The 24123-nt window shown below is 42.4% G+C and overlaps 3 protein-coding genes across 4 annotated transcripts in view; 2 read left to right on the forward strand and 1 right to left on the reverse strand.

The window, feature by feature from the left end:
- Positions 1-220: 220 nt before the first annotated feature.
- Positions 221-9141, forward strand: thoc6 (THO complex 6). Of its 2 annotated transcripts, XM_061026826.1 has the most exons (14): positions 221-294; positions 887-927; positions 2380-2471; positions 2576-2640; positions 2737-2840; positions 3565-3602; positions 4563-4611; positions 4847-4918; positions 5010-5112; positions 5205-5254; positions 5334-5396; positions 5649-5759; positions 8617-8745; positions 8885-9141. In XM_061026826.1, the coding sequence occupies exons 2-14, from the start codon at positions 901-903 to the stop codon at positions 8963-8965; spliced, it is 984 nt and encodes a 327-aa protein (XP_060882809.1). In that variant the 5' UTR covers positions 221-294; positions 887-900; the 3' UTR covers positions 8966-9141. The 2 variants fall into 2 exon arrangements, with proteins under 2 accessions (XP_060882809.1, XP_060882808.1); XM_061026825.1 differs by lacking the exon at positions 221-294 and having other exon boundaries at positions 777-927.
- A 1264-nt stretch (positions 9142-10405) lies between these two features.
- On the reverse strand, positions 10406-21280 carry med15 (mediator complex subunit 15). Its single transcript, XM_061026188.1, has 18 exons — positions 21115-21280; positions 20046-20133; positions 19863-19914; positions 19280-19303; positions 18948-19112; positions 18381-18727; positions 17562-17924; positions 17221-17352; positions 16617-16763; positions 14854-14972; positions 14608-14735; positions 13509-13643; positions 13236-13299; positions 13063-13129; positions 12227-12384; positions 11859-12025; positions 11587-11685; positions 10406-11232 (listed from the first exon to the last, which is right to left on the reverse strand). Exons 1-18 carry the CDS (start codon positions 21180-21182, stop codon positions 11096-11098), a joined length of 2460 nt encoding a protein of 819 aa, XP_060882171.1. The 5' UTR covers positions 21183-21280; the 3' UTR covers positions 10406-11095.
- A 2633-nt stretch (positions 21281-23913) lies between these two features.
- The window catches only part of LOC132954328 (uncharacterized), a 4508-nt gene continuing 4298 nt past the window's right edge, over positions 23914-24123 (forward strand). The window contains exon 1 of the mRNA XM_061026867.1: positions 23914-23929. The gene's annotated coding sequence lies outside the window, so the exon portion shown is untranslated. The remainder of the gene's footprint in view (positions 23930-24123) is intronic.

A 24123-nucleotide genomic window follows, 5' to 3' on the forward strand; every position in this document is an offset into this window, starting at 1 on the left:
AACAACAAAGTTTCATAGAATTGTACAGAAAAACGTCAAAGGTCTTTATTCATAATGTGCTTTTGGAAGAAAAAAAATCAGAATCAGCTAAATCTGAGTCTCCTCAGGAAGAACATCCTGCTCAGGAAGGGACAGAGCAGGATGTTCTTCCTGAGGAGACTCAGATCGTTCAGTGTCTGCAACAGACTCCTGAAGACCTTCTACCAGTCTGTGGTGGCCAGTGTTCTCTTCTTTGCTGTGGCGTGCTGGTGGGGTGGCATGAAGACTGGTGAGGCAAACAGGCTCAACAAGCTGGTGAGGTATTTTTGAGCTTTCTTGTCTGTGCTGCTGTAACGCCCGAAGTTCCCCTCTAAGGATCAATAAAGTACTATCCTATCCTATCCTAAAATGTTCAATCAAATGTTTAAAGATGTTTTATTTTTTATGCTTTTTTAGATTGTTATTCAACTCTGGCATCATCATTGTTTTAATTCTATTAAGTCTTTGGCAGGCTACCTGTTTAGATTAGTTAGCCTACTTTTCAGTCCAATAATCATGAGTGATTTTTCTTTTTCAAACATACAATGACATTTGAGTCTGTTTAATAAAGTAAAAAACATTTTTTAAAGACATAGTCATCACAAAATCATAGCAAGTCCATATATATCTAATTCACAATAATTGTTAAATACATTTCCTTCGCAATATCCACGAATCATCATTCATAATGTTTCTACTTGCAAATTGAGTCCGAATTCTACTGGTTGAGTCTGTACTACATGTCCCAGAATGCATTGCCTCTCACATAGAGACGTTATCTCTCCTCGCCGGCACTCAACTCCTTCCTTCTTCACACCGTTTTAGATTTTTTTTTTTCTCCTGCTTTAATTCCAACTTTGTGCTCCAGGTGATCACTGCAGGATGAGCAGCAGGATGGGTCCCGTAGAGGTAAAGTGTAGCACTTTTAATGATCCGATTATTAACCCGATAACTGATTTAAATGACAGAAACCTGGCTGATGGTTTAGATCTGCGCGATGTGTTGTGTATTGTTGTTGGCAGAAATGTGGCTAACCGCGCTAGCATGAAGTTAATTCCCAGAGACAGCAAAGATAAACAACATAAAATGTTAAATTAGGATTTGAATGTGAATTATTTTCCTTGGTGTTGCTCGTGTTGGGTTCCATAGGGAGAAGGCAAACGTAAGGCCAAACTCCGTTCAGATTTCTGCTGATTTTTGATTTTCTTGCTTTTAAGTAGGACTTCTTTTAAAACATAAATATTTTTACGACATAGTTATATCAAAGATAGTCTGCTGTCAAATTCGGGTATTCATTGGATTGATTACATGGCTGTTGTAGTTATAAGTCACCCACATACTGTTGGTGAGAAGTGACCGAATAAACTGTACTGCAGTCAAGTGAGTGAAATCTGCTGAAAACTTTTCAAAATAAAATATCAAATATGACTAAAATATCAAAGAGTCTTAATGCAATTTGAGCAGATTTTATCTTTAATTATCTAAAAAAAATATAAAGTAAAATCTGCTGAAAATTCACAAGACTACAGTCAGGGACATGAGGAATAAGAATCCATTGACAGTTTCTCGTCCCCTATCACAGAATTTTCAAAATAAAATATCAAATATGACTAAAATATCAAAGAGTCTTAATGCAATTTGAGCAGACTTTACCTTTAATTATCTAAAAAACTACACAGTAAAATCTGCTGAAAATTCACAGGACTACAGTCAGGGACATGAGGAATAAGAAGTTTCGCGTCACCTCTCACAAATTTAAAAAAATATAATCAACATTTCTAAATTATCAGTGTCTCTATGCAATTTGATCAGAATTCAACTTTAATTATTTCAAAAATTCTACAGTAAAATCTACAGTGGGCGACTGTGGCTCAGTTGGTAGAGTCGTTGCCTCTCAACTGGAAGGTCGAGGGTTCAATCCCCAGCTGAGCAACATGTCCAATGTGTCCTTGGGCAAGACACTCAACCCCGCATTGCTCCCGCTGCTTCGGTGGCGGTGTATGAATGGATTAGTGTTGTACTTACTCTCTGATGCTTTGGATAAAAGCGTCTGCTACAACCAGGGACATCAGGAATAAGAATCCATTGAAAGTTTCTCGTCACCTCACACAGATTAAAAAAAAATTTCTAACATATCAGTGTCTCTATGCAATTTGAGCAGAATTCAACTTTAATTATTTCAAAAATTGTACAGTAAAATCTGCTGAAAAGTCTCAGAGGTACAGCCACGGACATCAGGAACAAGAATCCATTGAAAGTTTCTCGTCACCTGTCACAGATTTTTCAAAATAAATTAATAAATTAATCAAAATGACTCATATCAAAGCAAGTGTAGTAACGTTTGTCGTCTCTGTTCTGCAGCTGCTCCACATGACCGTCTTCTCTCAGAGTTTCTCTCCATGTGGTCGATACCTGGCAGCCGGTAACAACTACGGAGAGATCGCCCTCTTCAGGTGAGACAGCATACATACCTGAGAGCTTAAAGCCACCTGCTGCAAGTCTGTGAAAGTGTATTACCAACCTTTATTAACCATCGTTATGTGTTGAAATGTTGCAGCTTGTCTGCAGCTCTGAGTCCAGAGGCCACCAGACTGAGTCAGAAACCTGTCCTCACATTCACAGGTGAGTACAAACACACTATAATGTTAGCATTAGCATGAGGCTAATAGCTGCTGCTCCTTTAATAAACTTTTTTTTTTTTACTATTATCTCCGTCAGCTCATGAGGGTCCAGTGTTCTGTCTCCTCTCCACCGACTGTCAGCTCCTCAGTTCAGGGAACGGAGAGGTCAGCGCCTGGAGCTGGGCCGAACTTATCAAGAAGGTGACTGTCACTTTAAATTCAAACCAGCGCAACATACGCTCCAGGTGGAGGTACAGATGGAGATAGACTTAACAACAAGATACATTCAGTCAACGTTGTTTACTCTCTGTCATGATCTGTTCTTCAGAGTTTTCAGTTCAATAAAAAGATACGATTGTTAAAGGGAAATTCTAATATTTTAGATCTGGGCATTATTTTGAGTCTAAGTTGCTTCCATAGATTGATACTTTCTGCAGCGGCGAAACAAGCTGTAATAACTACAAGCTGATTCTCAAATGAATCAAAGTGCGTCCACTGTTGTTGTTTTGTCACGCACAGGCTCAGACTTTAAATGTAGTGTGAGTGTGTAAAGATTTTTTAGAATTTGTTTGACTTTTCTCTCTTTATTTTTTTATTTTTCTATTTTTAAAAAAAAAACTTTTATTCACCAAAACGTGCATACACACACTCACACAATAAAACATTTTTTAAAAAGAGATACAAACAAGAGGGGAACTGTGGTACGATACAGTTTTGCAAGCAGATTTAGACAAAAACAAACAAACAAACAAAACAAAACAAAAGGAAAAGGGTCAGCAAATAAAATGAATGAATTAGAAAGAGGGACAAAATAAGTAAAAGAGCAAACAGGACAAAGAAAAACCATGGTGGACAGTATAGTAACAATAGGTTGAACACATGGTGACGATTTTTAAACATGATTTTTCTCTCTTTATGTCCTCAGAATGTCAAACCTGTGTGGACAAAAAGACCAAACTACAAGTGAGGCACATTTTCAATTTGCCGTGTGTGTGTGTGTGTGTGTGTGTGTGTGTGTGTGTGTGTGTGTGTGTGTGTGTGTGTGTGTGTGTGTGTGTGTGTGTGTGTGTGTGTGTGTGTGTGTGTGTGTGTGTGTGTGTGTGTGTGTGTGTGTGTGTGTGTGTGTGTGTGTGTGTGTGTGTGTGTGTGTGTGTGTGTGTGTGTGTGTGTGTGTGTGTGTGTGTGTGTGTGTGTGTGTGTGTGTGTGTGTGTGTGTGTGTGTGTGTGTGTGTGTGTGTGTGTGTGTGTGTGTGTGTGTGTGTGTGTGTGTGTGTGTGTGTGTGTGTGTGTGTGTGTGTGTGTGTGTGTGTGTGTGTCTGTCTGTCTGTCTGTCTGTGTGTGTGTGTGTGTGTGTGTGTGTGTGTGTGTGTGTGTGTGTGTGTCTGTCTGTGTGTGTGTGTGTCTGTGTGTCTGTCTGTGTGTGTGTGTGTGTGTGTCTGTGTGTGTCTGTGTGTGTGTGTGTGTCTGTGTGTGTGTGTCTGTGTGTGTGTGTGTGTGTGTCTGTGTGTCTGTGTGTGTGTCTGTGTGTCTGTCTGTGTGTGTGTGTCTGTGTGTGTGTGTGTCTGTGTGTGTGTGTGTGTCTGTGTGTGTGTGTGTGTCTGTGTGTGTGTGTGTGTGTCTGTGTGTGTGTGTGTCTGTGTGTGTGTGTGTCTGTCTGTCTGTGTGTGTGTGTCTGTGTCTGTCTGTGTGTGTGTCTGTCTGTCTGTGTGTGTGTGTGTGTGTGTGTGTGTGTGTGTGTGTGTCTGTGTGTGTGTCTGTGTGTCTGTGTGTGTGTCTGTGTGTCTGTGTGTGTGTCTGTGTGTGTGTCTGTGTGTCTGTGTGTGTGTCTGTGTGTGTGTCTGTGTGTGTCTGTGTGTGTGTGTGTGTGTGTGTCCGTCCTGAAGACTCCAGCTCCTGAGCCGTTTCTTCTGTTTCTGTCCTCAGATCCAGTCTGGAGATCCCCGAGATCAACGCCATGATCATCAACCCCAGAGTGAGTCTGAACTGTCTACTCCTCAGTACGAGATCAAATACTGAGATATGAGATGAATCCACTGACGCTTTAGAGAAACTTTGATTTCAAACATGAATCTGCTTCTTTTTTTTTCACCGTTTTCAGGCCTTGAGTCTGACAGTTTGGCCGACGCCCTCTTTGTGTCTTTTAGAGCAACAAGTGAGAGCGTGATGCGTTCACAGGTCGTGCTGAGCTCTATGTCTCTTTGTTTCAGGACAACAGTCTGGTAATCGGAGGAGGAGACAACAACATCCACATCCTGGACCTGGAGAACGGAGTCTTCAAGGTCTGACCTGGAAATCCTGGAGTTCCTCCTCTTCACTGAGGAGTTTGGCACGCGTTCTAACAGACGCTCAAAACTGTGTTGTGTTTTTCAGGCGGTGCTGCAGGGTCACTCGGACTACGTCCACTGTGTGAGCGTGAGAGAGAGGGAGGCCGAGATCCTGTCAGGGGGGGAGGACGGCGCCGTGAGGATGTGGGGTGAGTGGCGGCGGCGGCGGCCATGTTGGACTCGGGTGTAAAAAAGCAGCAGAATGTTTTCATATTAATCACTCTGATGTTGTGTTGTTCAGACAGCCGGACGAATCAGTGTGTGCACTGCATCGAGCTCTACAAATACGAGGTGAGAGAACTCGGCCTTCTCTCCATCTTTTTATTGTTTTTATCTTCGAGAAGAAAGGTGACCATGTGTTCTGTTTCAGAGCTGTGCTCGGCCTCAGTATGGTAAATGGATCAGCTGCCTGACCACAGACTCCGACTGGATGGTGAGAAAACACGGACGCACACTCACTAGACCTTCATTTATATGTGTCTGGGATAGGAGGAGATGTATTTCTGATTATTAATCTATCACATCAGGTAAAGGCGGGGAGAGGAAGCCAAAAAATTGTGATGTTTTGGAATCAACTGTCGCTTTGTTTTCTTTCTTCTTTGCTTTGGGGAAAATCGATTTATTTAGAGTAAAAACAAAAACGTGTTGCGTAATTCTTCATTCCGCTGTGTCTCTTTCCCTCCAGCTGTGCGGTGGAGGTCCGTCTCTGTCCCTGTGGCATCTCCGCTCTCTGTCTCCGACCTCCGTCTTCCCGCTGAAGGGCTGCCAGAGACAGGCCACCTTCCACCAGGACTTGGTGAGCTCGCTCTCTCTCTCACGCTGTTAGTGTGTGTGACGCTGGAGTGTGTGACGCTGGAGTGTGTTAGGCTGGAGTGTGTGACGCTGGAGTGTGTTAGGCTGGAGTGTGTGACGCTGGAGTGTGTTAGGCTGGAGTGTGTTAGGCTGGAGTGTGTTAGGCTGGAGTGTGTGACGCTGGAGTGTTAGGCTGGAGTGTGTTAGGCTGGAGTGTGTTAGGCTGGAGTGTGTGACGCCATCCTGGAGTGTGTTAGGTTGGAGTGTGTGACGCTGGAGTGTGTTAGGTTGGAGTGTGTTAGGCTGGAGTGTGTTAGGCTGGAGTGTGTTAGGCTGGAGTGTGTTAGGCTGGAGTGTGTTAGGCTGGAGTGTGTGACGCCATGCTGGAGTGTGTTAGGTTGGAGTGTGTGACGCCATCCTGGAGTGTGTTAGGTTGGAGTGTGTGACGCTGGAGTGTGTTAGGTTGGAGTGTGTTAGGCTGGAGTGTGTTAGGCTGGAGTGTGTTAGGCTGGAGTGTGTTAGGCTGGAGTGTGTTAGGCTGGAGTGTGTTAGGCTGGAGTGTGTGACGCCATGCTGGAGTGTGTTAGGTTGGAGTGTGTTAGGCTGGAGTGTGACGCTGGAGTGTGTTAGGCTGGAGTGTGTTAGGCTGGAGTGTGTTAGGCTGGGGTGTGTGACGCTGGAGTGTGTTAGGCTGGAGTGTGTTAGGTTGGAGTGTGTGACGCCATGCTGGAGTGTGTGACGCCATGCTGGAGTGTGTTAGGCTGGAGTGTGACGCTGGAGTGTGTTAGGCTGGAGTGTTAGGTTGGAGTGTGTTAGGCTGGAGTGTGTTAGGTTGGAGTGTGTTAGGCTGGAGTGTGTTAGGCTGGAGTGTGTTAGGCTGGAGTGTGTTAGGTTGGAGTGTGTTAGGCTGGAGTGTGTTAGGCTGGAGTGTGTTAGGTTGGAGTGTGTTAGGTTGGAGTGTGTGACGCCATGCTGGAGTGTGTTAGGCTGGAGTGTGTTAGGCTGGAGTGTGTTAGGCTGGAGTGTGTGACGCCATGCTGGAGTGTGTTAGGTTGGAGTGTGTTAGGCTGGAGTGTGTTAGGCTGGAGTGTGTTAGGCTGGAGTGTGTTAGGTTGGAGTGTGTTAGGCTGGAGTGTGTTAGGCTGGAGTGTGTTAGGTTGGAGTGTGTTAGGTTGGAGTGTGTTAGGTTGGAGTGTGTGACGCCATGCTGGAGTGTGTTAGGCTGGAGTGTGTTAGGCTGGAGTGTGTTAGGCTGGAGTGTGTTAGGCTGGAGTGTGTTAGGCTGGAGTGTGTTAGGTTGGAGTGTGTTAGGTTGGAGTGTGTTAGGCTGGAGTGTGTTAGGCTGGAGTGTGTGACGCCATGCTGGAGTGTGTTAGGTTGGAGTGTGTTAGGCTGGAGTGTGTTAGGCTGGAGTGTGTTAGGTTGGAGTGTGACGTTGGAGTGTGTTAGGTTGGAGTGTGTTAGGTTGGAGTGTGTTAGGCTGGAGTGTGTTAGGTTGGAGTGTGACGCTGGAGTGTGTTAGGTTGGAGTGTGTTAGGCTGGAGTGTGTTAGGTTGGAGTGTGACGCTGGAGTGTGTTAGGTTGGAGTGTGACGTTGGAGTGTGACGCTGGAGTGTGTTAGGTTGGAGTGTGTTAGGCTGGAGTGTGTTAGGCTGGAGTGTGTGACGCCATGCTGGAGTGTGTTAGGTTGGAGTGTGTTAGGTTGGAGTGTGTTAGGCTGGAGTGTGTTAGGCTGGAGTGTGTGACGCTGGAGTGTGTGACGCTGGAGTGTGTGACGCTGGAGTGTGTGACGCCATGCTGGAGTGTGTTAGGTTGGAGTGTGTTAGGTTGGAGTGTGTTAGGCTGGAGTGTGTTAGGTTGGAGTGTGTTAGGTTGGAGTGTGTTAGGCTGGAGTGTGTGACGCCATGCTGGAGTGTGTTAGGCTGGAGTGTGTTAGGCTGGAGTGTGTTAGGCTGGAGTGTGTTAGGTTGGAGTGTGTTAGGTTGGAGTGTGTTAGGCTGGAGTGTGTGACGCTGGAGTGTGTTAGGCTGGAGTGTGTTAGGTTGGAGTGTGTGACGCTGGAGTGTGTTACATTATGCTGTGTTGGCATCAGGGATAGGTCAAGATATCGGTACAGCAATTTAGCGTCATCCTGACTCCTCACATTGACAAGTATGAGAGTGACGTTATCAGAAGTTAATTGACCGGTGGCGCAGTGGTTAGTGCGCGCGCCCCATGTATGGAGGCTATAGTCGTCCCATGAGGCGGCACCAGGTTCGAATCCAGCCTGTGGCTCCTTTCCTGCATGTCATTCCCCACTCTCTCTCTCTCCCTGATTTCCGACTCTATCCACTGTCCTATCTCTCCATTAAAGGCACAAAATAAATCTTTAAAAAAAAAAAAAAAAAAAAAAAAAAAGAAGTTAATTGACCAAAGAATCCATGGAAACACCCGATGGGCGTGTTGACACATTCCTAAAGTTTAACATTGTCATTTAGAGATTGTTTAATTCTCACACAAAGAGGCCTGATCTTAGGAGTAGTAGTGAGGATTTGTTTGATTTTTGCCACTGAAAGAAGTTGGATTTGTTTATGAGGTAAAGACACCGGACAAAGGCTACTTGTTTCTGTTATCATAATAATTGTATGTTAGCCAGCAGACGAGGGAAGAGTCAGGATTGGAGATGACAGTTGATGACGAGTGAGGAGGAAAAGCTTAGAGGGCGTTAAGCATGAATTGAATGAATGTCTTTTTTTGGGGGCGGGGGTAAAAAATAACGTATTGACTCTTACTTCTTATTCAAACAATTTACGACGATTTGTTGATATCTTAAAATGATCCTAAAAGCATCGACCCTGTTTGTTAACCTCCTCCCTCTGTAGATCTTGACCGTCGGCGAAGGTCCGTACGTGTCCCACTGTCTGCTGGGTGGCGACGTCAAAGCTCAGATCCCCTGCACACCACAGAGCCTGAACACACTGCAGCTCAACACCAACAGCACCGAGCACAGGGTGAGTCAGTGAACGCATCGCATCCTCACAGAAAGACAACAGAGGGTTTGAACACATCATTCCCCCCCCCCCCCCCCCCCCCCACACCATGGTGACCGTCCGTTAATTTAACGTAAATAACTGTGTTTGTGTGTTCCAGGTCCTGACCGTGGGCGGCACCAGCAATCGCATCGACGTGTTCACTAACCTGTCGTACCGAGCGTTTTCACTCAGCTTCTGAAACACGCTCGGCGACGTGGTGACACGTTTGTTTCTGTCAGTATTTCCACAGTTTTTAGAAACACCGTTCACTGCTTTTGTATCGTTTATTCTGAGGGTAATAAAATATTTTGTCTCATTTTATACGAACTGTTTTAATTATTTGTGGTAAATAAACAACCAAAAAAAAAAAAAAAAGTTGACTGAATAGTTTTTGTGTTTTTTTTCTTCAAAATAAAATCCAACAGACAACCGTGGTCAGAGTTTGAAAAAGAATTTAGAAAAATAAAACTTTGACAATCTGAAGATTTCTTCTTTTGAGAGTCAGATGTTTAAAGTGATGCCTTCATTTTCTGTACACTGGGTAGCAATGCTGCTTAGCTTAGCTTAGCTTAGCATAATGACCAGTGGACACAGAGGGAGAAAGACAGCTTTGTGTTTGTTGACACATCAAAAACAAGCATGGCGCTGGATAGCCTAGCGGTTATGTACAGAGGCTACAGTCCTCGTCGCAGCTGCGTCAACACTGCAGGACTTTAATGCTTGATTCAGGTTTTCTGCTCAGGTTTCATAGTGTTTGGCTATTCACATTGCGAGTAAAATGTGGACTGCATCAGACTCCTGTGGGAGTCCACGTATGAAAGTGGCCCAAATCTGATTTGATGCGACTTGTGCTGTTCAGACGGTCGTAAAAACATCAGATCTGAGTCACACTCGGCAAAAAAAAAAAAATAGATCCAGATAACGTTTGGCTGCAGTGTGAACGCAGCCTGCGAGGGGTGGTGCAGTTACACTCGGAGACCTTCGGTAGGCGCCAAAGCACACCAACCCAAATTCCTTTCAATCCATCTGTTATTTTTTTTTTTTTATGATTTATTTTTGGGCTTTTGTGCCTTTTCTTTAATGTAGAGACAGGACAGTGGATAGAGTTGGAAACCAGGGAGAGAAGCCACGGGCGGGATGCGAACCCGGGCCGCCCGCTTGAGACGACAGCGTCAATGCATGGAGCGCACGCCCTAATCATCGCACCACCAGCGCGCCCCAATCCATCTGTTATCTTTACCGCTTTTTCCCCATTCGGGCTGGAGCAGATCCCGGCTGTCGTTGTTGGCCAGTCAATCACAGAGCTGACATACAGAGACGGACAACCAGCCACACTCACATTCACACCTACGGGAAATTTTAGAGTCACCAATGAACCTAACGAGCACGACTTTGGACTGTGGGAGGAAGCAGCAGTACCCGGAGAGAACCCACACATGCAAGAGAGGCTCCTGTCAGACGGGGATTCAAACCAGACACCTCCTCGCTGTGAGGAAACAGCACACCGCTGCACCACGAGCAGCCCAAACGATTTACAACTCACCAGTGAACATTTGACCTTAAATTAGATTCTTGATTTCAATAGTTAAACTGCTGGGTTTTTTTTCTGACAGGGACAAACTGAAGTGACTGAAACTAATTTAAAAAGTTGAAACTGAAAGGTTTAATTATGATAGCAAAAAAATACATTTATATTTTCACTTTGAAAAGCAAAGTGTACAAACATTTCTTAAAGTTCTTCTTTATGACAGATCCTCTCTGAGGTACAAAAACAGAAACTCATTCAAACAAACACAAACCATTCTGTGTTGCATTCAGGGGAGCAGAATATATATCGGGAGATTTGAGAGTTCAGCTGTTACATGCGGTTCTGTTACTCTTATCCCTTTTTTTGTTTCCTGTTGATGCAGAAACAAATTAAATACAAGTAAGCGGCTAAAATCTGCTGTTTCACAATAAGGCTTTTGAACACAGCAGAAACATGTCGACTTAAGGACACTCTATGACGCAGGTGTAAACAGGCGAGGGGGCTCCATCAGCTTCATGCCAAATAGTCTTAATTTTCCCAGAATGCATCAGGGATTTGATCAGGTATGTCATTCTGATAACATCTGCAGGTTGAGCTCATGGAGCGTTCAGGAGCGTGGGACACAGCAGCTTCTTGATGTTAATGAAAACCGTCAACAGGTGGAGCCGTTTGTCCTAAACACTTCACTGATGAAACCTGTCCAAGGTCAGACGTTTAGTGTTTACGTAATTAAAAAAAAAAAAAAAAAAAGTGTCTTTGTGTCAAAGCAATGCTGTCAGGTGACCTCAGGTGGGCGGGGCTTCATGCAGCAGACAGGCAGGCCTGGCGGACGCTCTGAGCCCAGGTGTTGAGCAGCTCCGTCACCGAGTGTTTGTCAGGCAGCTGCAGCAGTTTGGACGTCATGTTTTTGTGGACCGTTTGCAGGAAGCCGTTTGCACCTGGAAAAATCAGAGACGAATCATTCACCCAGTCAGCTCGTTATGTTTGACACATTACACCAAAGGCACATCAACTACATTTGCACAAAGGCCATCTTTTTTTCTTAACAGACACCATGGGGGCCGGACTTTAAAACATGCTAGCACATAAACCTGAAAGCTGCCAAGTTCTGGAATCAGCTTCACTTGTTGCATTTCTCCAACAGTCTGTCTGAACCTCATCACCGTACATCTATAGAGAGTGTGTGTGTGTGTGTGTGTGTGTGTGTGTGTGTGTGTGTGTGTGTGTGTGTGTGTGTGTGTGTGTGTGTGTGTGTGTGTGTGTGTGTGTGTGTGTGTGTGTGTGTGTCTCACCATACTGCTCCCCGTCGTCCGCCCAGTATGGACTCTGATCAGGATAATCTGCAGGAACACTGAGCTGCAGAGGAGGAACACTGGGGAGGTTTTTATCGTCTGAGGACACAATAACATTAAAACACAGTTAGCCTCGGATCAGGGGGAGGGTAAACTATGAAGCAGGGTGTTCAGTTCTCGAGGTAACTTCAGTTTTTTGTACTATGAAGGTGGTTCACTGCTCATCTGTTTCAGGTCCCAAACCCCCCCCCCCCAGATTTTTCTATACTCACCAAGCTTGCATACGAGGTGCACGGTGCCGTTGTTGCTGCAGAATGAAGGATCCAGGTTGACGAGGAATTTGACGTCGAGGCGAGCCACCTCCCCCTGCAGGATGTTCGGGATGGTCTGCCTCTCGTCGTCCTCGTGTTTCCTCTTCCTGCCCGAGACGATGGGACCCCTGACAAGAACAAAAAACTCCTGTAAATACTCACAACTATCGTCCCTGTAAACTAAAATAGTAAAGAAAGTTATGAAGTTGTTCTAAAGTGAGCACTTTATTTTGAGGTGCCCATTTCCAAAGCTTCCTTTGGAGATTTGGCTTGTCCCTGTTACTATGGCGACTGATCGCAGACAGTTTCCTGATCTGTGTGACACGTACGTGATGGGGGGTCCATGGATGGTGGTCATGGCGGGGGCGAAGGTCCTGTACAGAGAGTGGTTGAAGACCGGAGAGCGGATGTTGGCCATGACGGCGTCCAGCAGCGGCTGACACAGATACTGCTGCTTGGTGGGAACTGGAGGGGGAGGCGGCGTCGGCTGAAACAACACATCAAACTTTCAATCACACATCAGATGTTAAAAATAATATTCAGTGTGTCGGAGCAGCGTGAGCTGTGTTACTCCGTTATTATTCAGGAGCTTTGTGTGCGGTTTACAAATGGTTTAAAGAAATCCACTTTCTGGGGCGCTGGTGGTGCAGTTGTTAGTGCGCGCGTCCCATGTATGGAGGCTGTAGTCCTCCAAGCGGGCGGGCCCAGGTTCGAATCCCACCTGTGGCTCCTTTCCTGCATGTTAACCCAACTCTCTTTCCCTCCCTGATTTCCAACTCTATCCACCGTCCTACCTCTCCATTAAAGGTACAAAAAGCCCAAAAATAAATCTTTAAAATTTTTTTTTTTTCTTTTTAAAAACAACAGACAAGAGGCAGAGAGTCCTGTTGGAAGAGTCCATTAGCGCGGCTCATAACATCATCGTCCCCTCTGAATGTCGCAGAGGCGTAACAGGGGGACGAAGTGATCGCCCTGAGGCACCAATATTTCACCTTTCGCGGAATCTATACCAATGTAAAAAGCTTGATGACGGCTGAACTTGCATACGGCACTTTTGCAGAAAAAAACCCCCAAAACAAACAGTCTTGACAAAAGCTTAAGACACAGCGAGAGGAGTTTAAGTTTCAATCAGAAGAAAAGTTTGGACAGGAGGAAACGTTCTCACCACGGCCATGTCGTTCTTCAACTTCTCCAGAGCGATCTCACACTTCTGCAGCGTCTTCAAAGGACACCTGCAGGTCACACACACAGAAACACACACACACACACACACAAATGAGTTAATTGAAGTCAGTAAAGCGTTGATGATCGGTGTGCGATTCATTTTTCAGCTGCTACCTGGTGGTTGGATCAGTCAGGATGTTCAACAGACTCTTCATCTTACTCAGGTCCTTTTTTCTGTCTGTAAACAAAACACAAAAAATATTAACGCTTCTGTAATGACTTACATTCACTGCTTCGTCTATGAGGAGCCTGAAGGTCCAAGGTGACGTCTTTAGATCTATCTTCATCGTACAATCAAATTCCTGCAGACATCACTGTCTGAAAAAAAGTTAACCATCAATAATTTAATAGATTTTTTTGACGGACAGTCTGAGCTCTGAGTCTGACCTTCGTTCTTGTCGATCTTGTTGATCATCCTGCGCAGAGGTTCGATGTATTTGGAGAGCTGTTTGAGTTTCTCCATGTACTGCTGATCCTCCAGAGACGTGGGTCCAGCCGGACTCATCACCGAGCTCGGGTTACCTGCAGGACGGGAGGGAGTGAGGGAGGGAGGGATCATTAGTAATTACATTTTACTCTACAAAAAAACATGTCTTCTTATGTTCTGAGAGGCTTCTGTTCCCAGAGTCCTCCCCTTGTTTTGTCTGCTCTACGACTTATCCCTGCTAGAAACAGCAGCCTGAAGTCTCAGGTTACTTTAGATGTCTGGATAAAAATTTAAAAAAAACTCTGACAGACTGAAAACACAAGAGTCATCCTCAGGGGAATTCATTTGGATTTTCCTGATTTTGAGAATCTAAAGAGATAACTGGTGGTGTCTTTGTGTGGTTTGGTCTGATTGTGATTATTTCCCCTGTTACGATGACCGTTGCTGTCCGTAATTTCGATCTCTGACCTGGCGCTTTGCATTGTGGGAAACAGCACGCGAGGAAGACTGGTCTGATGCATACTGTAGATGTTTCCTGAATCATACACATCCTGGTATTTTTTGGCATATTGCCTTTTTGGTCACATCAGTATGCACTACTAGTAGAGTAGGCGGTTTTGTAAACAGCCACAATTAACTGAGGCGGAGTTATGACGCCAATTTTAAGATAAAGGTCGTCAATGCAGCACCGTCACAAGACAACTGTCAAGAAAAATCTTACTGCAGTCCTCAAAGTGAGTGAAAGGAGAACGTGTGAGTGTGTTTCTGAAAATTAGAAACCCCCAAAGTCCAGTTTGTTTGACCAGTGTGAGTGCTCCATGATCAAACATGTAGTGAAGTCTACTGGAAATGATTGAATGATGACAACTGAATCTAAAGGGATTCTACTAAAGGGTGTTAAAAACAACAACCTACCTGGTTTAATTCAATATATTTATAATGAAAGATAAGATATTTTTCTTTATAGAAGCAACATTTGTTCCCTAAAAAGATTATACAGCTGTGCAGGTTGTTCAGATAAAGTTCTGTTGTTAACGTGTTTCGATTTTGAGTGTGTACCTGGAGTATTGAGCGGCCCTGGGGAGGGGACTCCATAGTTCTGGGGGGTCCGACTGTTGGCGGGGCTTGGTGAGGGCTGAGGCGAGGGACTAGGCTGGAAACCCCCCGGAGACGGCGTGGGACCGGAGCTGCAGACGGCAAGAGGAAGACGGATAAAACATTTTTTTAAAATGAAGTAAAAGTGAAATAAATCAGAATCAGTGTGAGCGTCCGAGGGCAACAGAATCATGTGTCCAGCTGCTGCACCTGGCTGAGTTGGGCTGCGAGGTGGGGGGCTGAGGTGACGGCTGGGGAGGGGGAGGCATCGACTGCGGGGTCTGGACTTGTACAGGTGAGGGCGATGACATCATGGAATGCTGCTGCACCTGTGGAGGATTGGACAAAAAGAGACGGTAAATCAACCAATCACAGGAGGAGAGGCTGCAGCCGCTGATGCTTAGACTGAGACTTCATGAACATCTTGATTCAAATATCTGCTGGATTTAGTTTTCAACACTTCACTTTATGGCTAATTCTCTTTTTTCACACCTCAGCCTCTAAATGATGAATAGCTTCAACAGGTTTTGGAATCACTCCAGTACATTTCTTCAGGCAGCAGCAGTGACAGAGGCTGTAAGGGTTGATTAAAGCTCCTTGGTTGGAAAGTTCAGATGAAAGTAAGCCCACTAAAAGTTCATGTTTCTGTTACTGACTGACTTTAAGTGTGTCAAAACATTACAGATAAAAGACCTTGATTACACTCTCTTCACAGTTAACAGACTCCATTAATTAAAACAATCATTTTACCTGACAGAACCCAGAAGCTGCTGATCTTTGTCCTGGTTAGTCTACCTCTGAATCACAAAACTGTCTCTTAGCTGGCTGCAATGGTACATTTAAATATACAAATAAATGTACTTCAAACTAAGTAGCAGGTCTGTGGTCACCATGGAAACAGACATAGTGGTTTGAGTGCAGCAGAATGTTTGGGTTGCTTGGCAACGGGTCAGAGTCAGTTCAGATGTGGAACTAGTTGAATTGATACTGTTTTCTTTTATATGACGGTCGTTGAACTGTCGCAGAGAAGCAATATAACAATCCAGAGGAGATGTTGTACTGGAGCACTGCCGTGATTATCTACCTCCAACTGCATAACAGCAGTGCTGATATTCACTACATCTCTCCCTCTAATGCAACACTGCTTAAATAAAGGCAGCGATTTAACTGACAAAAATCAAGTTTAAATATCCTCTCTGCTGCCCATATTTCAACAACCTCCAGCAGTATGATGGAGCAGCCTTTATGTCGCCTGAGAGGCAAAGGTCAAAGAAAAGTAGTAATCATATGGAGCTGTTACCAAATGAGTACCGCGGAAATGCTAATCTGCACACGATATGTAGAGCAATTTGTAAATGTGTACCTCACTGCTGAAGGGTCTGAGGGCTTCTGATCTAAGCTAAAATACAAATCATTCATTAGTTACACATGAGTTGGGCCTCCCAATTGACTGAGTAAGGTGATCAACAAAAGGTGCTCGGAGAAGGGTTGTTTGGCCCTTCGCTCAGGCTCACAGGCTCACTGACTGCCCCGCCTCACTGGTCAGTTGTAGTCCTGAATTCAGGAGTCATTTATATCAAACTTGTTCTCCAAAACGCTGAAATTACTAAATAGTATATCACCTTTTAGTTTAAATGCATGACTATGACACAATGAGGGGAAAAAATTTGTTTAAAAAAAAAAGGCACTGTCTGGGTTTGTTGCTAATACACTTCCATTCATTGTGTATTCGATGCAGCTTACTCGCTGCACAAAGCATGCTGGGATACCTTGTGCAAGCACGAGGCTGGCAGCACGTCTCTATCTTCACACACATTTGTGGATCTGTGTTTGCTTTTCGCTACATCAATAGCAGCATAGATTCAGGTGATATGTGACATATATAATATATGTGACTGTGGAAAGGCAGAAGCATCAGGGCAGACAGACAGAAGCACGCTGTGGAGAACAGGGAGGGGTCTGGGGATAAATACCTGCTGTGTCATCTGCTGTCCTCCTGCCGCGGCGGCGGCTGCGGCGGCGGCTGCGGCTGCGGCTGCAGCAGCAACGTTCTGAGGGGGGATGGAGGGGTTCAGGGGGGCTCGAGGCATCCGGGTGGTGATCATCCCAGGACGAACCAACTTTAGAGGACACACAACGGAGACATGACAGCAACGGTGAGCAGAGAGGACACACACACACACACACACACACACACACGTTTGCCTTTCTATAACTGTGAAGACTTTTCCAGACTGAATTTACAACACTGTAAAAGTCGAAGAAATTAAAGAAAATGGGATCATGTCTTTTGCAAAATAAAGTCTGTACTTGAATGTTTGTCGGTGTAATCTTGATTGTGGGTAGTTTATGTTATTCAGTGAGGAGAAATCTCAAATAAAGAAAACTTTTAGAATGTTTTGAAAACTGGATTGTGGAAAATTTGAGGACATTTCTTCCTCTGAGATGGTATTGAAAATTTGTCCCCAGCGGACTGATGTTTAATCTTTAGATTGAAAGTTAAAACTAAAACAGAGAACAGACTGGTGTGTGGTCAGTGTCATGTGATGTCATGTTGTTGTGTTTCACAGGAAGCACCTGAGCTGGAGGCGGTTGCCATCTCACCTGTCCCGGGACAGCTGAGCCGGCTGCAGCAGCTGCGTTGAGCTGTGCCTGCGCCGCGGCCTGCTGTGCCGCGGCCTGCTGTGCCGCGGCCTGCTGTGCCGCGGCCTGCTGCGCCTGCACCTGCTGCTGCTGCTGCATGGCTTGTCGGGCCTGCTCACACACAAAGCATAAAAGCAGAGGGGCGGGTTAGCAAGAAAACAGGAACTCCAGGTGATGATTTATTCTCTTGAGAGTCTGACAGGTCACATTTATGACTTTATTGCTTTTGCACATTATGAAGTTAAGTTGATGCCTGCAGGGGGCAGCAGTCTCACCTGGAAGGCCTGGATCTTGAGCTGGTGCTGCTGCTGCTGCTGCTGCTGCTGCTGCTGCTGCTGCTGCTGCTGACTGAGCGAGTTGATGGGAACGTGCTGAGCGGAAGCCATCTGTCCGGCCAGAGACTGAGGCACCATGCCGGGCTGCTGCTGCTGCTGCTGTTGAGTGTGTGGAGGCATCTGACCGGGCTGAGGCTGAGCCTGATTCTGAACCTGCTGTTGTTGCTGCTGTACCATGTGTTGGATGGACTGAGCCTGAGCCTGAGCTTGAGCCTGAGCCTGAGCTTGAGCCTGAGCCTGAGCATGCTGCTGCTGGAGCTGCAGCTGCACCATCTGCTGCTGCTGAATCGTAGTCTGATGCATCTGCAGACACAAGAAGCAGTGTTTGGTGATGTGATGTCTTTACTAAAAGTGAGAGAATACCAATCACAACAAAAGAGTAAAAAAACATTTTAAAGTTGACATGAAGGGTTTACTTCAGTCTGGTTGTAGAAATATTTTTTCCCCCTCTGTTCGCAATTATCCCGCTTACAAATTGCAATATACGAGGGACAATTTAGAATTTTCCTGATGGGAGGATCTTTTACTTGATACCTTTAGCCTCAATCTTGGAGCACTTCATTGTCTATCATCGTCTGATACTGTAGGTGATATAAACCTCTGGGAGTGGATTCAAATTTCTCAGTCATTCCGGTGAGTCGAGCAGCGTTAAGGTTCAAGCTTTAAGTCTTTGATCTATCAGCATCACTTATGTGCACAGTTCTGTTTATTAAGATAAATAAATCAAAGATAATATTGATGTTAACGTGGTGAAGATACCTGGTTCTGCTGCTGCTGGTTCTGGGCCTGTTGCTGCTGCTGGTTCTGGTGGTGCTGCTGCTGCTGCTGCTGTTGTTGTTGTTGTTGTTGTTGTTGTTGTTGCTGTTGTTGCTGTTGTTGTAGCTGCTGCACCCTCAGCTGCTGCTGCACCTGGAACTGCCGCTGCTGCATAGCAGCGTTCTGCTGCTGCTGCATGGCAGCGTTCTGCTGCTGCATGGCAGCGTTCTGCTGCTGCTGCTGGGCCTGTTGGAACTGCTGGAACTGAATAGACTGCTGCTGCTGCTGTTGTTGCTGCTGCTGCTGAGCCTGCACCATCTGCTGCATCGGCATCTGTCCTGGACCCCCTACTAAAGAGTGAGTGAGAAGATCATGAAGGACAAACCTGATCTCCAACTCAGTCAGAGGAAAGCTCTGGAGTATCAAACACACAACGTGCCGAAGTGAAGACCGAAAGTAAGACCGACTCTGACACCAAAATCTGCAGTTTAAACGCAGCCAGCATCCCCGGAACGCTCTGAAGATGAGCTTTAACAGAAGACACACACCACATGGAGGAAACACACTCACTGGATTGTGGGTTTCCAGCCACCCCTGCCATGGCATGCTGGCCTATCTGCATCTGCCCCATGGCCCCCATGCCACCCACTGGAGCACCGGTGGGGCGAGGCCCCATGCCAATGGCACCCGGACCCCCTCCAACCCCTGTCAGGTTAGTCAGGGCATTCATGGGATCTAGCAGAAGGGTAAACAACAGACAATATTACGCAGCACCAACATGCACAGCAGAAATCATGAACACCACGAGTCCGGAAGTGACAGGTCCAGCAGAAGAGAGAACACAGCAAAGAAAAAACGAAATGGAAAGTGAACCAAACGGCGCAAAAACTGATTCCACTTACCTGGACCACCAAGAGCCTTCTTGTCTGTAAAAAAAAAATCATTAGTAATCACAGCTCACTTCTTTTACATTATCTGTGTGATAACTGGACTGACTTGTATACAGTAATATATTCTCCTCCTGACTTGCTGGTGTATATGATCAATATTTAAATTGCAAAATGATCTCCCTGCCAATTTCACTCATCGCATCCTTACTTCATGACTACTCGTGGTGGAATGAATGAATGAGGGTTCATCATCATCGGCCAAAAAAGAAGATGACAGCGGGATGATGTCAGAGAGGATTAAGAATGATGAGCTGTGCCTTTAATAAATACAGATATCCTGCACTTTAACTTTTTAGTGGCTTTTTATATTCTTGAGGTAATCACATATCCAGATGAATCGTCGTATGACAGTTTTGAAATGACTGCAAATTCACTACATTGTGATATTATCGATATCATGGGCCGGGTATCTCGTATGGTACTGTGGTTTACCCTGCACTTCCCAGCCCACATGCTAACATTTACGTTGATGTTTTTAAATCAGGAGTTGACTCACAGCTCACAGAGTGCGACGTGTTATTGCGCTACAACTTACGGATGTCTCTGAAGTGTATGATCAGCCTCGCCACCAGCGATAAATACTCCTCCTAAGAAAAACAAAAAAACAATATCAACACCTTGAAAGAAATATCATCCTTCACTGAAAAGACTCAAACAACGCGCACTTCATAATGTTCTTGTTTGGTGAGAAAATATCCTGCAGTGGATCAGTACTTACTCTGGATTTGGCTTTGACATAAACATGGTTCTCCATGTCATTGCTCGACTTGGTGTGTGCCGTTCCTGCCTTCCTCATTGCCTCCTCACTGAGAGGAAACACATACAATCAATACACTGAAATAAACTGCACTCATTTGGCAACATTTCTTTGATTCAGTCCTTTCTTCCCCTGAGCGTTAAATTGGCACAAACACATTTCTGTACAGATTTTATTTTATTGATTTTTAATCACAACGTCACCCTGCACTCTCATTCATTCTTTAATTAACAATTATTCTGGTTCTTAGTGGTAATTTTATGATATTTGTTTACAGCTGTTGTGTTGATTGAGCAGTTTCTCAAACACAAGTTTCAAGGATTTGTTTGCAAACTGTTTCTAAATGTTTATTCTGGCGTGAGATGCTGTTAAACCTTTTGGCCAGGTCGCAAATAAGTGTTAATTGTAAAGCCATACTTTCATTAAAGTGTCTGGCATGCACATAATAAATGAATACATATCTTTACATTTGCATTGAATGTAGCCTTTGTAAAAACAAAATCATCAAATGCATGTAAGGAATAGAATAATACGTTTGAAGCTATTGTGATACATTAACTAAACAGCTAAACAGCTCTGTGAACAACTGCTGAAAAGGTAATTTATATGAAGACACTCAGGGTAATGAACTAGCTAGTTTGACATGATTAGGCGGATTTACATTTACAAACAAAAACACAAAAGATAAACATATTTCTGCACAGTGCCTACATGAAAACAAGAGGTAGGAGGGAGCCCGCTGTATGAGCAATGAAAGCTAATACAGAAATCTCCCATAACATTCAATTAAAGTTTTTTTTTTATTATTATAAGCACGCCGATTTAAAGTGTCGACTCCGCATTTTAATATAAATTGTTTCCCGTGTTGATTTAACTGTTTTAATTGCTGCAATTTTGCGATTCTGTTTAAAGTGACCATTTTTCAAAGGGGAATCCGGCTCAGTTAGCTCGCGATAGCTCCGCTAATGAGACTCACGCATCAGAAGGTGTTTATATAAACACACAGCCAAGAGAAACACACATATCTTACATTTGAGCGACGACTTTTTGTCGGAACTGAGGGCTCCTCCAGTCGCTGTCTGGTCCAGGGACTTCCATTACAGAAATTATATATTTAATGAGGATTTTTCACTGGAACACTTTAATGTTTTCCCTCTGCTCTTCCTCCTTCCGCTCTGAGGAAAATGGCGGCGAGTGGCGAGCGTTGTGTTTGTCGCTACAGCCGCCTGCTGGACAAACTGTGGAACTGTTCACTGGAGCGAAACATGAATTTAATATGGAGGACGAGATCTGACAGAAGTATAAATAAATAAATAAATGTATAAATAAATAAAATAATGAATAAATAAATGTATAAATAAATAAAAGAATGAAAACATAAATAAATGTATAAATAAATAAAATAATGAATAAATAGATAAATGTATAAATAAATAAATAAATGTATAAATAAATAAATAAATAAAATAATGAATGAATAAATAAATAAATGTATAAATAAATACTGAAATGAATAAATAAATAAATGTATAAATAAAAGAATGAATAAATAAATAAATGTATAAATAAATAAAAGAATGAATAAATAAATAAATGTATAAATAAATAAATAAATGTATAAATAAATGTATAAATAAATAAAATAATGAATAAATAAAAGAATGAATAAATAAATGTATAAATAAATAAAATAATGAATAAATAAATAAATGTATAAATAAATAAATGTATAAATAAATAAAAGAATGAATAAATAAATAGATGTATAAATAAATAAAATAATGAATAAATAAATAAATAAATAAATGTATAAATAAATAAATGTATAAATAAATAAAATAATGAATAAATAAATGTATAAATAAATAAAAGAATGAAAAAATAAATAAATGTATAAATAAATAAAATAATGAATAAATAGATAAATGTATAAATAAATAAATAAATGTATAAATAAATAAATAAATAAAATAATGAATGAATAAATAAATAAATGTATAAATAAATACTGAAATGAATAAATAAAAGCATGAATAAATAAATAAATGTATAAATAAATAAAAGAATGAATAAATAAATAAATGTATAAATAAATAAAAGAATGAATAAATAAATAAATGTATAAATAAATAAATAAATGTATAAATAAATGTATAAATAAATAAAAGAATGAATAAATAAAAGAATGAATAAATAAATGTATAAATAAATAAAATAATGAATAAATAAATAAATGTATAAATAAATAAATGTATAAATAAATAAAAGAATGAATAAATAAATAAAAGAATGAATAAATAAATAAATAAATAAATAAATAAACGTATAAATAAATAAAAGAATGAATAAATAAATAAATAAATAAATGCGTGAATAAATAAATAAAAACTGGTAAATAAATGGGACATAAAAACCCTGCTGCGGGAAGTTGCTGACCAGCTTGAGAACTGTGAGTTTATTCATAGGAGGGTTAGGACAAACTCTGAAATAAGCCATCTTCACTTCTTCAGCTAGCTGTCAGCATCGAACGGAAGTAGTAGATTTGGAGCATCACACTCCTGTGACCAATCCTGAATGAGACTGACGTTAGTCCCTCCTACCTCATTATCATACGGACACAGCAATGTAGAAATAAATAAATGTAGAAATGAGTAAATGTAGAAATAAATAAATGTAGAAATGAGTAAATGTGGGAATAAATAAATTTAGAAATAAATAAATGTAGAAATGAGTAAATGTGTAAATAAATAAATGTAGAAATAAATAAATGTAGAAATGAGTAAATGTGGGAATAAATAAATGTAGAAATAAATAAATGTAGAAATAAATTTAAGATATTTAATTATTTATGTCCCATTTATTTTTATTTTTTTTATTTTTTTATTTATTCACGCATTTAATTATTTATTTATTTATTCATTCATTATTTTATTTATTTATTCCAGTATTTATTTATACATTTATTTATTTATACTTCTGTCAGATCTCGTCCTCCATAATCCAAAACTTCAAGTAAAAGCCCATCATCCCAATTTAAAGGTGCACTATGTAGATTTACTAGTGAAATTTGAATGTTGGAGAAGTGAAACAATTATATAATATATTTTCTGAACTAAATAAACAAACTTTATTCAAAGGAAAAAATGGGTCCCTGGACACTGTTTGGTACCCGGTTTCACTGTTGCGGACGACCACCATAACTTCTCATGTAGTATTTTATCTTCAAACAGTGTTACAGGGACCAGACTTTCCTCTGAGGACAGAGTTATGAACATATACCACATAATCTGTGCACTTCTCAAACTTTCACATTTCTCTACCAAAACCACATAGTGCACCTTTAAGGCCCGAGTCCTTTTACTAGCCTGGTGCTGTCGCACGATTATATTACGCATGAATCTGCTCACCAAGACTGTAGCCTATTTGTTTTAACGACATACCAATATAGTCCTAAAATTATAAAATCTTTAGCTAAGGTCTAAGTACACCATCAACTTTTTTGAAAATCTTTATTTACACACACACACACACAACATGGCATAACAATAACATGCTGGGTGGCTTGGCATAGGAATCCAGGGAATCCATAATCAACCAGTTAATTCAATTCATGAAAAGAAAGAGGACGATGGATCACAGTAAAAAAAAAAAAAAAAAAAAGATTAGATTCAAAGAAAAAGAAGATTAAAATGTCTGGGTTTTCAGCAAGTGCAAATTTTTCTAATAAACTGAAAAGTGTTTTGGAGCCCGGAGCATTTACCATAAAGATCAGAATACGTGGGCACTTCAGATTTAGTTCGGCTTTACCTCAGTCAAATCCCGGGGACATCTCGACGAGAGCTGAGGTAAATAACCCAGCAGTCTTAAAGCTTCATGTTTAGTCACCATTTATTTTTTTTATTAACACGCTGATCAAAACTGCAATCTTTCATAGCCTGATGGAAATGATCTGTTGGACGTGTAGGCTTTTTTTTTTGAAGCTCAAAGTTATTAAAATGGTCAAGAGTTGGGTGTGAAAACAGATAAATAAGTGAGGATA

Source organism: Labrus mixtus, chromosome 20 (assembly GCF_963584025.1).
Source record: "Labrus mixtus chromosome 20, fLabMix1.1, whole genome shotgun sequence".
NCBI classification, from domain to species: Eukaryota; Metazoa; Chordata; class Actinopteri; order Labriformes; family Labridae; genus Labrus; species Labrus mixtus.